At 39.8% G+C, this 14,715-nt stretch overlaps 1 protein-coding gene across 4 annotated transcripts in view; it reads right to left on the minus strand.

The window, feature by feature from the left end:
- Positions 1 to 14,715, minus strand: part of si:ch211-266o15.1 (zinc finger MYM-type protein 4) — a 32,981-nt gene that overhangs the window by 14,505 nt on the left and 3,761 nt on the right. For 3 of the 4 annotated variants that reach the window (XM_058399780.1, XM_058399777.1, XM_058399778.1), the window contains 20 exons: positions 13,483 to 13,674; positions 12,960 to 13,015; positions 12,053 to 12,214; positions 10,275 to 10,347; positions 9,508 to 10,195; positions 9,186 to 9,351; positions 7,904 to 8,110; positions 7,308 to 7,455; positions 6,952 to 7,067; positions 5,037 to 5,321; positions 4,794 to 4,944; positions 3,987 to 4,159; positions 3,554 to 3,698; positions 3,137 to 3,253; positions 3,010 to 3,053; positions 2,774 to 2,918; positions 1,728 to 1,858; positions 1,474 to 1,609; positions 1,210 to 1,401; positions 1,011 to 1,078 (listed from right to left, as the gene is read on the minus strand). In XM_058399780.1, coding sequence (XP_058255763.1) covers positions 1,011 to 1,078; positions 1,210 to 1,401; positions 1,474 to 1,609; positions 1,728 to 1,858; positions 2,774 to 2,918; positions 3,010 to 3,053; positions 3,137 to 3,253; positions 3,554 to 3,698; positions 3,987 to 4,159; positions 4,794 to 4,944; positions 5,037 to 5,321; positions 6,952 to 7,067; positions 7,308 to 7,455; positions 7,904 to 8,110; positions 9,186 to 9,351; positions 9,508 to 10,195; positions 10,275 to 10,347; positions 12,053 to 12,214; positions 12,960 to 13,015; positions 13,483 to 13,674 — 3,395 coding nt within the window. Of the gene's footprint in view, positions 1 to 331; positions 766 to 1,010; positions 1,079 to 1,209; positions 1,402 to 1,473; positions 1,610 to 1,727; positions 1,859 to 2,773; positions 2,919 to 3,009; positions 3,054 to 3,136; positions 3,254 to 3,553; positions 3,699 to 3,986; positions 4,160 to 4,793; positions 4,945 to 5,036; positions 5,322 to 6,951; positions 7,068 to 7,307; positions 7,456 to 7,903; positions 8,111 to 9,185; positions 9,352 to 9,507; positions 10,196 to 10,274; positions 10,348 to 12,052; positions 12,215 to 12,959; positions 13,016 to 13,482; positions 13,675 to 14,715 lie in introns of those variants that run through there. The other variant, XM_058399779.1, reaches the window with a different exon arrangement.

The following is a 14,715-nucleotide window of genomic DNA, read 5'->3' on the forward strand; positions in this document are numbered from 1 at the left end:
CACTCATGGGCTAACAAGTACACATTAAACAGATATAGATTACCTACACATCAGCGGATAGTACTTTATATTCATCTCTTGATGCAACAGGCTTACATGTCTTCAGTGTACAGCAAAACAATCAGCTTTCTCGTTCCAATACTTTTGGATAACTGTTTATTTTAGTTCATTGTATCTTTTTCAAATACCAAATCTTTAATTCTATCCCCAATGGACTCTTTCATTAAATGCAGAATATTTGAAGCATGCACTAAAAAAAATATTCTAAATTAAAACACAAAAGAACTGATATATACAGAAAAGAGAAAGTTTTGAAACAGGTTACTCTTACCTTAGGTGGATAATGAGTCCTTGTAGTAATAAACTTGCACAGGGTAACGTCGTCGGCGGTTTATGTGAAGCTTTTGGTAATTTGATTCTTACCCATCAAAAATTTTGATATAAAAATTTGTAATGAAACAAAAACTTGTGTCATGTTTATACCGTTGTTCGCAACTTTCACTGCTTTAAACTCTCTTCTAATTGAGCACATGTACATGGACACCTTAAAATAAAACCATTTCAAATTAAATTATATAACAGAAAAGCACTACTCGTAACAAATCTGGATAAAATGTCCTACTATGTGTAAGACAGAGATCAGGAGATAAAGACAATTTTATAATAAATAGGAGCAGCTTTGATAAAATCTCTAAACCATTAGCTCTAACTCTAATGACCATTACTAATGGTATGCTTAAAAAAAAACTAAACAAAATCAGTGAGATTTTTGTAAACATCACTTTAGGTCCAACATCGAAAACTTTAACATTCATATTCCTCTTTCCTCCACCCTTACACATCCAAAAATACAGATGCACACCCACATCCGGACTATCCAAACAATGATGCCAGATGGGGGTGTATATGAGTCACACTTTCTCTTGCAAAGGCCTCCCATTAACAGGGGAAAGTTCATATACTGCAATAAACCTGGGTAAAAGCTGGATTTCAAAATGCGTAAAACATACCTTCTTTCCTCTCTTGCGCCGTTTTGCTGGTGATTTCTGCTCCTTTGCTGCTTCGTGATCATTTGATGCTAAAGAAAAAAAGAATGCAGTAAAGCATTTAATGAGCTACAGCTTAAAAGGTATTCATTTTTACTTCTAAGATATTAATACATCACAGATACAAACGGTATTGAATTATTTCTGAGCGTTTACTACTAACCAAGAGGAAAGTCCTTTTCCAAATCTAGCAAGTTGCATGCTGTGGAGGAAGCAGGAGCATCTTTTGGTCCCTCTTGTTCAGATAAAGGAACTGATGGCTTAAGATTGTGTGAAGAATCTTCAGGATCCGCCCAACTGAAAGGAGTTGACCTGGCCTCTGACTCCAAATCCCCACTGTATGTACTGCCCTGGTCTGGGCACAAACAGAAACATTAATCCATGCACAAATCTACACCGACTGTTCTTATAATGTTCATTCATGTACCTCCGTGGGACAGGGGCCTGCTCTTGCCCTTTTCCACATCTTCATCCTCCACTGAGCTTTGTGAAGGGACGCTGCCTTTAGTGGAACTTGGCTGTGCAGATTCCGGAGAATTTGGCACAAAAAGTGGCACAGGTATCTATAAATTACAAAAAACTAATCTCAATATCCAGTGTCATTACAATACCAGATATTGTAGAGATGTCAGTAAAACAAGTACAGCTTTGGTATGAGTGCGTGTACATTTAAATACATACAGGAAGTGGGAATCCCAGAGGAAATGGTGTGTACTGTGTGTACAGGTGGACAGGCACAGGAATGTATATGGGTGTTGGAATAGGTATAGGCACAGGGATCAGTCTCACTTTCTCTCCGTTTTCATCAATAACTGTGGAGATAAAGGAAAAATATATAATTTGCCAAAACCCACCATGGTGCATGTGAGACTAATTGAGTGCTTAAAAAACCTCAGTATGTTTCAAGGAATGCAATTTTGCCAAGAACCATCTTTTAAAGCTGGACTCAGATCACAGGTTTATTTTAATGGGCTGTTCTAGAAAATCATATCAATACCAACAGCTCGTTCACATGGGTGTTAATGGTGGTCACTCCATATACCCTAAGCCAAATAATAAAAAGACTGAAAATGTATTATTATTTAACAAAGAACATATATATATCATTATTAATATAATGAAGTATTCTCTAATTTGATGTTTCTATAACATTTATGGACATAGTCTATATTTTTAAACCAGAGTCTTCAGCTTAGACTCCAAGATGTATCAGCATCAGCAGCACTCACACACACACATCACTTTAAATATTCTATATTGCATTCAAGAACATATACAAAGGGTACTGAATCTGATGTAAAAACCTTTTACAGCAAATACAGGTCAGGTTCAATTATGCAATAACTGTGATGCAAACTCAGGATATTTTGACCAAATGGCCGGTCTTTTTCAGATACTGTAACAACATAAGCGTTTGTATTTATAAATGGCTTGTTTTTATAGTTAGATTTCCAGTGTTTATTAAGGGATGATCATTATGGAAATGATCACTAATGATTGTGAGAAGCTAAAGAATACTATAATCGAATTATATTCACATATAGTTCGTTTTCAGTGAGCTGGCATTTGAAGATCGAAGAGATAAGCAGAAAATATGGCATGTCATCAATTTCAAATCCCAGTCTGTTGTCTAAGATTAAACTCACCAGTTCGATCAATCTGAGTTAAAGAAAACCGACAAAGATTGCATTGTGTGAATCAACGACGTAAGGTAAATAGAAACAAACCGGTCTCAGACAGTAGTTTTGGAGGTTCAAGATCACACTGGATGCTCTGCTCATCATTGATGGGTTTGCACATGACGGCTTTATTCTTCAGCATCCGTCGCTGCTGAGGATCGCCATTCACCGCGGCATCCGTTTGGGTGCTTGCCTAACATACAGACATACCGGTTAAATGTTAGCAGAAATAAGTAGACAAGTCGAGAATTATCATCAAATATCCGGTAGATTCTTGCACTCACGTCGCCTATGATTTTGGAGCTGGCGTTTGAGGTAGGCAGTGCTCCTGTGAACAGCATTCATAAAGTTAAGTGCATCTGAAAAGTTCTCCGAATTAATACAGCATTTTTATGGAAGTCAAAGTTGCACCTGTGAGTGCAGTGTTGCCAGCCAGAGCAGAAGCCAATGACACAACACCACCGATTACTGGCATGTCCTTCGAGAGAGACAGTGGGGCTTGAGCCGTGGTGGCAGCAGTATTAATACCTGGTGTAGTGAGATGAAAAGGAAACTAGATGAATCACTTCTATTGCTTCTGTGATAATGCAAATTATTTTATTTGCTTTTCAAATAGCAACCTTTAGTAAATTGCTGGGGTATAAGAACAAAAGTTTTGGGATATATTTGTTATTGGAAAATCAACACCGGGAAAGTACCATTGGGAAAAGTGTATAGGCATGCTCCTAGGAAATTTTTTGTAATTATTAATGGTTGCAAACAACATTTTAAATACCATTAATCAAAAGAAATAAATATAAAAAGTGCTTGTTGACACTAGAGCTGTACCATTGCTGTTTGGCTGATCTGGGATGATACTCTTGGAGCAAAAATGCAAAAGACAGTGCAGGTTGCAGAAGTGTCGGACAGTTTCATCCCATCTGATGCTCTCCTTAAGCGGTCCCTGATTCTTACAAGCATGACACTTTGCCATCTGAAGACAGAAACAAGCAGAACATATGCTCACTGTGCACTTTAAATGGAATGCGCGTTACAGTTAATCAATAAGAAATAATAATTTAATAATAACAATAAGAAATGTACAGCTTTCTGCATTTTCAGTATTCCTTTAGTAATTAGTTAAATTTTATTATAAATTATAAATTCCACTTCATGTGATGCATGTATCAATGAAACATATATATATAGAGAGAGAGAATGCCCCCTATCACTAAAACATGCCATAAAACATGCCACAAATATTGCTGTATTCGGCTCTGACCTCGTAGAAGAGAACGGTGTAGAGAGACATGCACTCTTCTGAGCAGAACTCTTCCAGCTTGCCTCCGAAGTGATTCTGGATGGTTTTGTGGGTCACATTGCAACAGAAAGCACAAACTCTGCACTGACCCCCATGCTGCTTGGCATAGTCATGTTTGTAGAGTAGTTTGCAGCCTGTTCGGGAAAAAAAAACAAAAAAACAAGAGAATATAATCATTGCTTGGATAGCAAAGATAATACATTTTATTTATTTAAAATAAATCATTTATATTTGACGTTACAAATCTTAATAATTAATTATATAAATTTAATATTTACAACAATTACTTTTCTATTATTATTATTAGTAGTAGTAGTAGTAGTATAAAATAGGTACAAGTCTGTGTTTTATTGTAGTACTTTCAAATAAAAAATTTTATTCGAGCAATAAATATTTAAACAAAAATAATTAAATAAATGTTTCACAAACATCATATATCATCATCATACATAATATTAGCCTTTAATTATGTATAACATTAGCTTATTTTTTTGCTTATTTTATAGAAAGTAAAACTATCACATTTTAATGATTTTATTATTTAAATCAATAATTCACATATTTATTGGCACCATAAGCCACCTGAGGAGTTGAGAAGTAGCACCATTTAAAAGTCTTTTTATTTTTTTAATATTTCCTCAGTCAAATAATTAAAGCCTGCACGGATGCTCCAGTGTCACTTGATGCACAATGTTGCTGTAATAAAATAAATGTGCAGGTGTAAACTTCTGGAAATGTAACTGTAATGAGAAGAAAGCTAGACCTGACCTTCACAACAGAAAGCCCGCGGCTGCTTCTCATAGACGACAATTTCCTTGGCCACCTTTTCTTCTTTGCAGTACTCGCACACTGCTTTGACATCTCTTTCCCTCTTATACATGTCGCAACAGAGGCGTGAGCAGAAGAGGCCCACATGATTCTGACAGATGCAAACAGGAAACTGAGTATATTTTCAAAATACATATTTAGCATAAAACAAAACAAGTGCATCGCTCAGTGACCGATCTCTACCTTAAACTGTAGGACTTCGGGTTTCGAGCTGAACTGCTTCTGGCACTGTTTACAGGCGAGTTTGACCGGGCCGAGAGCTTCTGGCTGATGCTGGGGGTCTTGTGGGTTTGTCGGTCGGGAAGCAGGCACATATGGCGAGATGGTGTTTTGATTCAAAACAGGCACTGCATTATGAGGTGGATTAAATCCTTGGGCAGACGGATGATGAGGTACAGGAGGATGGGGACCCGTGTTTGGACTGTGATAGGATCCGCCGTTAATTTGAGCGGACCTCTGCAGCCTCTCCTGGAAAAGATTTATATAGAGATATCAGAGAAAGAAATCTTTGACTTATTTATATTTTTACAGCGACAGATTTTCCCAATTTGTACACAGATGGCACACACGTCAGTTAAGGGCTGAACGCACCAGACGATTGGGGTAAAAGGCAGATGACAGCCAGGAAAATAGGCTTAAAATAAGTTTTTATTCGTGATTCTTGCAGCCAAAAAAATGTTTGGTTCTTTTGCAATTTTTTTCTTAAATCTGTAGAACTGCAAATACAGGACTTATCTTTTAAACTCCTAAAAGTGACGACACATGTATTATAACTTTCACCGGTGTCCTTCCTGAATTAATCCACCTCTATAGAATCATGATGCCACGGCAATAGATACGAATCAACCGTTAAATAGCAAAGTAAAACAAGAAATTAGTCTACAGTATTTCACACCTCACAAGGAATAGTCCATTTTATTATGGTTACTTTTCTCAAAAAAGACATTCTTGATGACGTATGCAGCAAACTGCAATCTCCGGAGGACGCAGCATCCGAAATGAGACGCAGTGAATATAGAAACACTGTATAACAGTGCGTTGTGTCACAGGCTCTTGTAGCGAACATGAATAAAATTACATATAGCAAAAAAACAAATTAACACAATTCAGTCTCACAAGTTTCCTTTCAGTGCAGCAAAAACTAAATAAAACCCCACAGTCCACCCCGGGGATCTGGAATAAAGGCAAACTGAAAACCCAGAAAAAAAAAAGAAAACCCAAAAGCATAAATGGTTCTTGAAAAAGTTTACCAACTATTTTGAAGAAACAAAAGGATTTTCTTGAAAAGTCCGTCTTGAAAATGCATTTGTAAGGATGTCGGCGACCAAATTGATTTCTTCTCCTCTGTCAGCCATTGTGAGTTAAAATATATATTTTATTTAGTTTGTGCGGTTCGCTGCCTCTGGCTACTCCAATTATCCAATCAAAAGACGTGAAATTGCTGACGTAATCGTATGCCTGCTAGATGGCCCCAGTGACGCCAACTCGAAATCTGATTGGTTAATGGAACAGTTTCATTGCCACTTATTTTAAGCTCCGGGCGCCTGCACTATTAATTCTGAAGGCCTTAAGGGCAACACATGATGTCAGCCACTGTCTGAAATATGATTGGATAAATACTCTTCTCATAAATATACACTACTGGAAGCAGCGCAACCAAGAGAAAAGCTATGAAATGTAGAGAATAGACTATTGGGAATAATTTAATACACATTCATAGAAAAATATATTAAATATATTAACATGCAAGTCAGTGATTCAGATCACTGCTGTTTAGGCCAGCAGAGAAAGCCTTGCTGGCCCTGACGGCCCACCACTGATAAGTTTCTATGTTAGCTGTACACATGTGAAGCAAAAAGGGGGCTTTGGCTGTATGCATGTTTTGAAGACATCACACAATGCATTTTAGCCCGAATCTGCGATAATTAAAAAATTATAAGAAAAGTGTAAGCTTTGATTATGATTTTCCGCTTTGAATTTCTGCAATCGCAAAATCCCAGAGGGACTGCCAATAGATTTGACAAATAGACTTAACAGGAGTGAAAGTGCCTTTAGTTATATTTTCATATGACTGGATATTCTGCTTTAGGTGAAGTACCTGGAATCTGCCAACACACTCGTACGAGCAGAAATTCCGAATGGCTCCGTCAGGCATCACCAAGTGATACTGAGGAACAGCTAACTTCTGGCAATTTGTGCATGGGAATGAAGCACCTGTGTTAAACACAAACATATTAAAACCACTCATGCAAATTGCACCTAATAATGAAATCATGACTAACAATTTTGCAATTTAACTTAACTTAAGCTTAATTCACCTTTCGGAAAGGAATATTATAACTTACAAAAATTTGTAAACTAACTAAACACCTAGTTACGGTTTCAATTCAAATGAACTGGGACAAAAGTTACTGTCACAAATTTGACCATAAGTGATCTTAGAATCAAACCTACCTGACAAAGTGCAGGACGCCTGACTATTAGCCACACATCTGGAGGAGCAGAAGAACTCTATGACTCCTTGCGCATTCGTGCCTTCCAACATCTGATCCATAGCTTTAAAATCTTGACAGCAGGGGCAGTAGACTCTCTTACCACTTTTCTGTAAGAAGCATGTAAACACCATATTAGGAAGTTACTGAGGAGACAAGAGAAGTTGTTTCAAAGATGTTCCACAACATGGACAGTTGTTGTTCTTTCAGCTGCTGCCTGTTTTTGGGGTCGCCACATCAGATCCGCATGTTTCGATTTGGCACAGGTTTTACACCGGATGCCCTTCCTGATGCAACCCTCCCATTTAATCAGGGCTTGGGACCGGCACTGAGAGTTAACACTCCAGTGGCTGGATTAGCGCCCTGCCCAGGGATTGAACCCGGGTTGAGGCAATGAGAGCACAGGATCCTGCAGCTGGACCACCAGGAGGCTACAACATTGACAATAACGAGCAAAAAACGTAATGGCATCCCTTTGGTATAAGTGGAATAAAACGGACATTTGGTTATTGAAACAGAAGAAAACAAACAAAAACAGCCAAAATCAGCAGTGCCAACCTGTTTATAAGCGCAGATGCAGGCTGGGCTACAGAATTTCTTAACAGCGTCCTCTATCTGAACGAGGTGATAGTTTCCTGTGACGGTGCAGTTGCCGCAGCTCTCGCAGCAGCTCATGGATAACCTTTTGGATGATCGGAAGCGTGAGAAGCATTCGTCGCTGCAGAGACGGTGCAGAATGCCCTGATGATTCACTTCATGTTGAATCTGAGAAAAAGAGAGAGAATGCGCACAAATAAGAAGGCAGGCCACAATTTGTTCTCCAGTTCTGCTGAATTTGAATTAAAAATGGATGCGACTTTGTATGAGAGCTCCCTACTAAATGTACTTATAACCAAAATCTAGTAGTCGTACATAAGCCAAATCTTTACGTTCAGAAATATCTATTCTCTGATAACCTATAATATACTGTTACAGACACCACTATGCAAGAAAGTTGAGATTTCTTATCCACATGTCCTTTAGAAAGTATTTTCAATTCAATACACATGGAAATCTCCCTCTCGTTGTAATGATAAACACCATGCATGTTATTGTTTTTTTGTTTTTAAGCCCTCTGAATGTGTATTCTTTAAATAAAAAAAAAAAGCTATTCAGGGACAGACACTTGCCGGAAGCACATTAAGGAAATGGGTTTATGGTTTAATTTCCCAGGAGAAATTTGCGGTGAATTTCTCCTGGAGCATTCAGCATTTAGAAGTCCATTTTGGGACAAGACACCAAAGCACAAAAGCACAGACCCCTAGTGGATAAAACAGCACCTGCCTCTTTGAGTCAAAGCCAGATTAGGACACCTAATCTTTGACCGCACTGCATGCGTTATGTCATCATGTAGAGTACAGGCTCCCAATCCTGTCCTGTGTATTTTAATGTCTTTCCTGGCTGCAAACAGCTTATTTAACAGATCAGCTGATAAGGATCCCTTACTGATGTGTTTGAACAGGGAAAGCAATAAACTGTGTAGGACAGTGAGTACCACTTACAATATTCTTCGATGGGAACCACAGGAGATATTATATAGTGTATGATATATCAACTGTGTAAACTCCAACTCCACCATCTTGGCTATGGGGAGATAAATTTAGTGATTGATATGTTTCCTGCTTCTGATAGCCCTCTCTAATATTGCTGCAGAGATCATCCAAGTCAAATCCTGGTGCCTTTCCATTCTGTAATTAGGTCGTTCTGATGTTTTATATAATATTTAAATTTGATATCATAAATTTCCTCGAACAAATTAGATGTTAACCTATTTTTGATCTCGTGCCCCTTTGAAGCTTACCTCACTGGGATTTCTGCACACGGCGCATCTGACAACGGCATCCTCTTCAGTTAAACCTTCCACTCTGGACTTGTAAATGCTCAGACAAGACAGGCTACAAAACTCCTTCAAGGTGTTTGCTGCATCGACTGGGACTGTTATCAAGTCTTTTAGATTCCCAATCACCCTTGAACATAAAGAACATAAATACAAACATTTAAAACACAAAAACAGCTCTTTGTTTAAATCCCTGTTTAAAGAAAAGCTAGACTGTGTAAGCAGGGAGAGGTGAGAATGAAATCAGCTATCTGAGATGAATGATTCACACACATATATCACTCACTTGAGACAGAGGTGGCAGGTTTTCTTTGGGGCAATATTGGGGGCTGGAGGTAGGGTGAATCCAGTCAGACACACGGTAGAGCAGAAGAGCTGATTGGAGCCCTTCTTCTGAAATGCAGTCTGACCTTTCTGAAGAACCTTAGAGCAGCCTGAACAGCAGATTCGCACAGGACCAGAAGGGGGCTGCTGTTGTGGTGGGGGTTGTGTCTGAAGCTGGTGTGTGGGCTGAGCCTGCGGATGGGGTGGCGGTTGTGTCTGGAGCTGCGGTGGGGTCTGTGGTTGGAGCTGGGGTGGGAGCTGAGGCTGGAGCTGGGGTGGGAGCTGCGGCTGGAGCTGGGGTGGGAGCTGGTGCGAGAGCTGTGGTTGTAGTTGGTGTGGGAGCTGCGGTTGAAGCTGGTGTGGGAGCTGCGGTTGAAGCTGGTGTGGGAGTTGCGGTTGAAGCTGCGTTTGAAGCTGCGCTTGAAGCTGTGCTTGGAGTTGAAGTTGAGGTTGGAGATGAGTTTGAAGCTGTGCCTGAAGGTGAGTTTGCAGATGCGGTTGAAGCTGGGCCAAGGTCTTGGGTTGAAGCTGGAGATGTGCTTGAAAATGAGGCTGCATTTGAGCCTGCAGGACTATAGGAGGTGGTCTGATTGCAGAGGCTGGCTGAGTTATAGCAGAGAACGGAGGCGGTTGTGGGGCTGCAACAGGAGCTGTAAACGGTCATTCAGAGAGAGTCGTTTAGTACATTTTCAGTTAAATCATCATCAGTTTGCAGATCCACTCACTCACCAGTAATGGCATCACTGTTTCCTCTAACAGAAAAGACAGAGCTGATCCTCAATTCATCCAGAGGAACCGATGACTGAAAGATTTACAGAATGCAGAGTTAAAAATGCATTTTAGCAAAGCAAGGAATCAGCAATACAACATCATTTCAAACATTCTATTAGCCAAACTAGCAATTAAAACTTTTTTCCTTCAAAAAGTGGTTTCTGAAAACGGTTAAAATATTTAATCAACATTATGTACCTCAAGGATGGCACAGTCGCCTCCAGCATATAAAACCTCAGGAACTTATTACACGACAAAGACTTACCCAAGGGATTGAGACAAGGCCTATGGGGTTGTCATGGTCAAAGAAGAGTACACACATGCTTCAGTGAGTAGCTTAACCATGGTCACATATCCCCAAAGCATAAAATAACTAATTTCTTGTCCGAGACAGAAGATTACTGCGCAGGGAAAAGTGCCATATCTAGCTGTACAGCAGCAACAAGTGGTCTTGCAGAAAATAAGGATGAGTGATCGACCAACATCCTTCACCTTTGCAAAATTGGTGAAATTACAGCTAATTATTGCAATGTATAAAGTTGAATGCAATAGTTATTGACAAGCTACTGCATCCATGGTCGCTGATGGTCTATCTATAGTTGCTTTCCCAAACCACATCCAGATCTTATCCAACATAGTTTTGTGCAATTTTTTTAATGGCCACAACAGAGACTGCTCCTTGAGCATGCCTGTGCCCTGATTTAGAATCCCTGGCACATGAGTCACTTTACACAGCGTCAGATTGCATACCCACTTAAGGCAAATGACGTGAAATTTCTACCCATGATGCTTCATATAGGCAACCACTGTGCTGTCTCGCTAAATGAAAATATAAGACCTCTTCAGATAGAGGCTGGATTTTAAAGCTCGAAATAACTCGGGGGGGGCGGGGATGTATTACTTACAGGCTTCTCAGGCCTGGGAATATGGTAATATGTCTTGTAGAGTAGGGTGAATTGGGAGTCTGTAACCACTATTATTTTTATCGCCCTACTTTGACGTCACATACGGACTATGCTTTTACCACTCGTGCACTTCTTATTCCAGCTGCACCACTGACACAAAGTACCATCTGCTGGTGTATGCAATGTAGTGTAAGTGATCTGAACCAAAAAGCAATTGCGACACCACACAAGTGTTCAGTTACATGTTTTTGTGTTTGGGATGTTTTGTTATGTCACTGACTGTAAACAGGCAGGAGAATGCTCTTATTAATGAATACTGGTGCTTGTTTATGAGACTTAAATGTGGTTCTAAGTGAGCATCCACCTGAACATTTCTACAAGTTCCAAGGACTGGAAGTGACTGAGGAACAGAGAGTTCTGTGAGAATGGAGAGATTTGGACAAAGTGACAGCCCACATGTCCCTGCAGTGCATTAGGTAGTGCCCTTGCCTCTAGGGGTTTAGGCAATACAATGGCAGGACTATTTGTGTCACTGTGGGGAACCTGTACTAAGGAAGGCAGCATCCTACCCTCATAGCAGGTCTCTTTGTGCTGGTGTGAAAATCAAAGGTTTTGGCCTTTTACTAACATAGTGCCGATAATTCTGAAGATGCTGCGTGCTACTACATGCTAATAATACACCTAAATAATTCCACCTAAATACACATTCCAGAGCTGTGCTTGCTTTCAGGTATCCGTTCTGCAAGCAACTTCAGATTTGGCAAATTCATTTACACTTGGAAATTATTACATGACACAAAAGCGGAAAAAAATTAATCAAATAAGCCTTACCTCATGATCTCCATTCTCGAGCTCCTCTTTAACACGGCTGATGTCTGAGTGCGAAGAACTGATGAGCGCTTTATCATAGTCCTCATCTATGGGCTCATCCTTTATTTTCTTCAACGGAGAATGCAGGATTTCCTCTCGGCTTCCTTTTTCCTGTGATGATGCCTGGTCAAGGAAACACAGTATAAATATACGCTCATTATTCAATGTCTTTGGAAATTAAAAACAAATAAAAACGACCTAATACGTTGGATCAGTTTCTACAAAAAATATACACAGACCAGGCATAACATTATGACCACCTGCATAATATTGTCTTAAATGGTCCCCATTTTGCTACCAAAACTGCCCTGACCCGTCATGCACTGTGTATTCTGACACCTTTCTATCAGAACCAGCATTAACTTCTTCAGCAATTTGAACAGTAGCTCATCTGTTGGATCGGATCACACGGGCCAGCCTTCGCATCCCACATGCATCAATGAGCCTTTACTGCCAATGACCCTCTTGCCGCTTTACCACGGTTCCTTCCTTAGACCACTTTTGATAGATACTGACCACTGCAGACCGGGAACACCCCACAAGAGCTGCAGTTTTGGAGATGCCCTGATCCAGTGGTCTAGCCATCACAATTTGGCCCTTCGTCAAACTCGCTCAAATCCTTACGCTTGCCCAATTTTCTTGCTTCTAACACATCAACTCTGAGGACAAAATGTTGACTTGCTGCCTAATATATCCCACCCACTAACAGGTGTCATGATGAGGAGATACTCTGTCACTGCTCAGAATGTTGTGCCTGATCGGTGTATCCATGCGATTAAAATGTGATTTTACATTACACTGAAAAACAAAAATCTAAATATATAAACAATAAATCCAACAAGCACAACAGGCTTGTTTTATAACTTACACTGCCTTCGTTTTGTGAGGGTCTGTCCTCCGGCTGAGAGTGCTGCACACCTTCAACTGGAATAAACCAGAGCAAACATTTAACACACAACATATCAGACAAATAAATTCAATAATTCAAATATTGAGAAAAAATTATTTCTTCAAATATAAATAAAGAAACCCTGGCTTTATGTTCATGACCAGGGACCCCAAGAATGACATGTAAAATTACTAGAAAACACAAGATTTGATAAAACTACAAAGATCAGGCCAGATTTATCTCTGTGGCTGCAATCTTGGGATAAATTAAAAGCTGGTAGAGGAACAATCACAAACTTTTAGATATCGGTTTAGCTAGATATAACCTACAAATTAATTTTTTGCCTTGGATTTGCAGAAAACAATTAGCCCCTTATCATCAGCTGCTGGAGGACAGAAGGTTTAGCTAGTTGGAGGGAAAAAAACCCAGCCATACTGCCTATGTAGGTAGTCTTTATCTTAAAAGAAACATCAGGTTATCTGCACCATCTGCAGCAACTTGCCTGCTTCGTTATCTTTAGGCGAGACACTGTTACTGTTTTCATTATCATCTTTTTCATCAGTCCGCTTGTCTTTCTGAGTGGAGCTGCTCTCCATATCACCCTCTTCTTCATCCGCTCCAAAAACAGGAAGCCCGTCCAGCTCGTCTTCCTCGACGCCCTGCTTGGACGAATCGGATCTAGGAACCTCGGCACCTAGGAACGAACAATGAACAAACAAGCGTCTGTGATCAGTGACAAAAGTTCAGAAGGGAGGGAAATAAGATTCTATTCGATAAACATCTGTAAAATCAGTAAATATCATTTTAATCTCAAAAGTCAGAATTATTACTATTAACATGACACTTTCACTACAATAGACGCCAAAACAAAACTAACAGAAAAATAATAGCAAATCAAAAGGCAGTAAATTCCATAATACCATGTACACTATATTGCCATGTACACTAACTTGACTGGCCTGCACAGAGTCCTGAACACCTTTGGATTAATTAGAGCAGAGACTGCGAGCTAGACCTTCTCGTCCAACATCAGTGGCTGACCTCACAAATGCGCTTCTAGAGGACTGGTCAAAAATTCCCATAAACACACTCCTAAACCTTGTGGAAAGCCTTCCCAGAAGAGATGATGATGTTATAGCTGCAAAGGGTGGGACAACTCCATATTACATTCATGTGCATGTAAAGGCAGACGTCCCAGTTTTGGTCTGGTTTGCAGTCTCCGCTCTAATTCATCCCAGAGCTGTTCTGTGGGGTTGAGGTCAGGACTCTGTGCAGGCCAGTCAAGTTCCTTCACACCAAACTCTCTCATCCATGTCTTTATGGACCTTGCTTTGTGCACTGGTGTGCAGTCATGTTGGAACAGGAAGGGGTCATCCCCAAACTGTTCCCACAAAGTTTGAAGTATGAAATTGTCCAAAATGTCTTGGTATGAAGCTGAAGCATTAAGAGTTCCTCTCACTGGAACTAAGGGGCCGAGCCCAACCCCTGAAAAACAACGCCTGAATTTGGGGGGATGTCCCAAAACATATTTATAATATAACACTGTGAAAACATATGTTTATACTCTGGAAAATATACAATTAAATGCTTCATTCATAGCTACTACAGTTAGTGCAATAATCCAGGGATAAATTCTATTATTTGTTCTGTGCTGATGCTGAATCGTCTTAGTTTGGATCTGAACTCAAAAGCCTTGCAAGCTCAGTGCAATAAGAGCAGACTCTCTGTAATGACT

This window comes from Hemibagrus wyckioides, linkage group LG09 (genome assembly GCF_019097595.1).
Source record: "Hemibagrus wyckioides isolate EC202008001 linkage group LG09, SWU_Hwy_1.0, whole genome shotgun sequence".
In the NCBI taxonomy this organism is placed as follows: Eukaryota; Metazoa; Chordata; class Actinopteri; order Siluriformes; family Bagridae; genus Hemibagrus; species Hemibagrus wyckioides.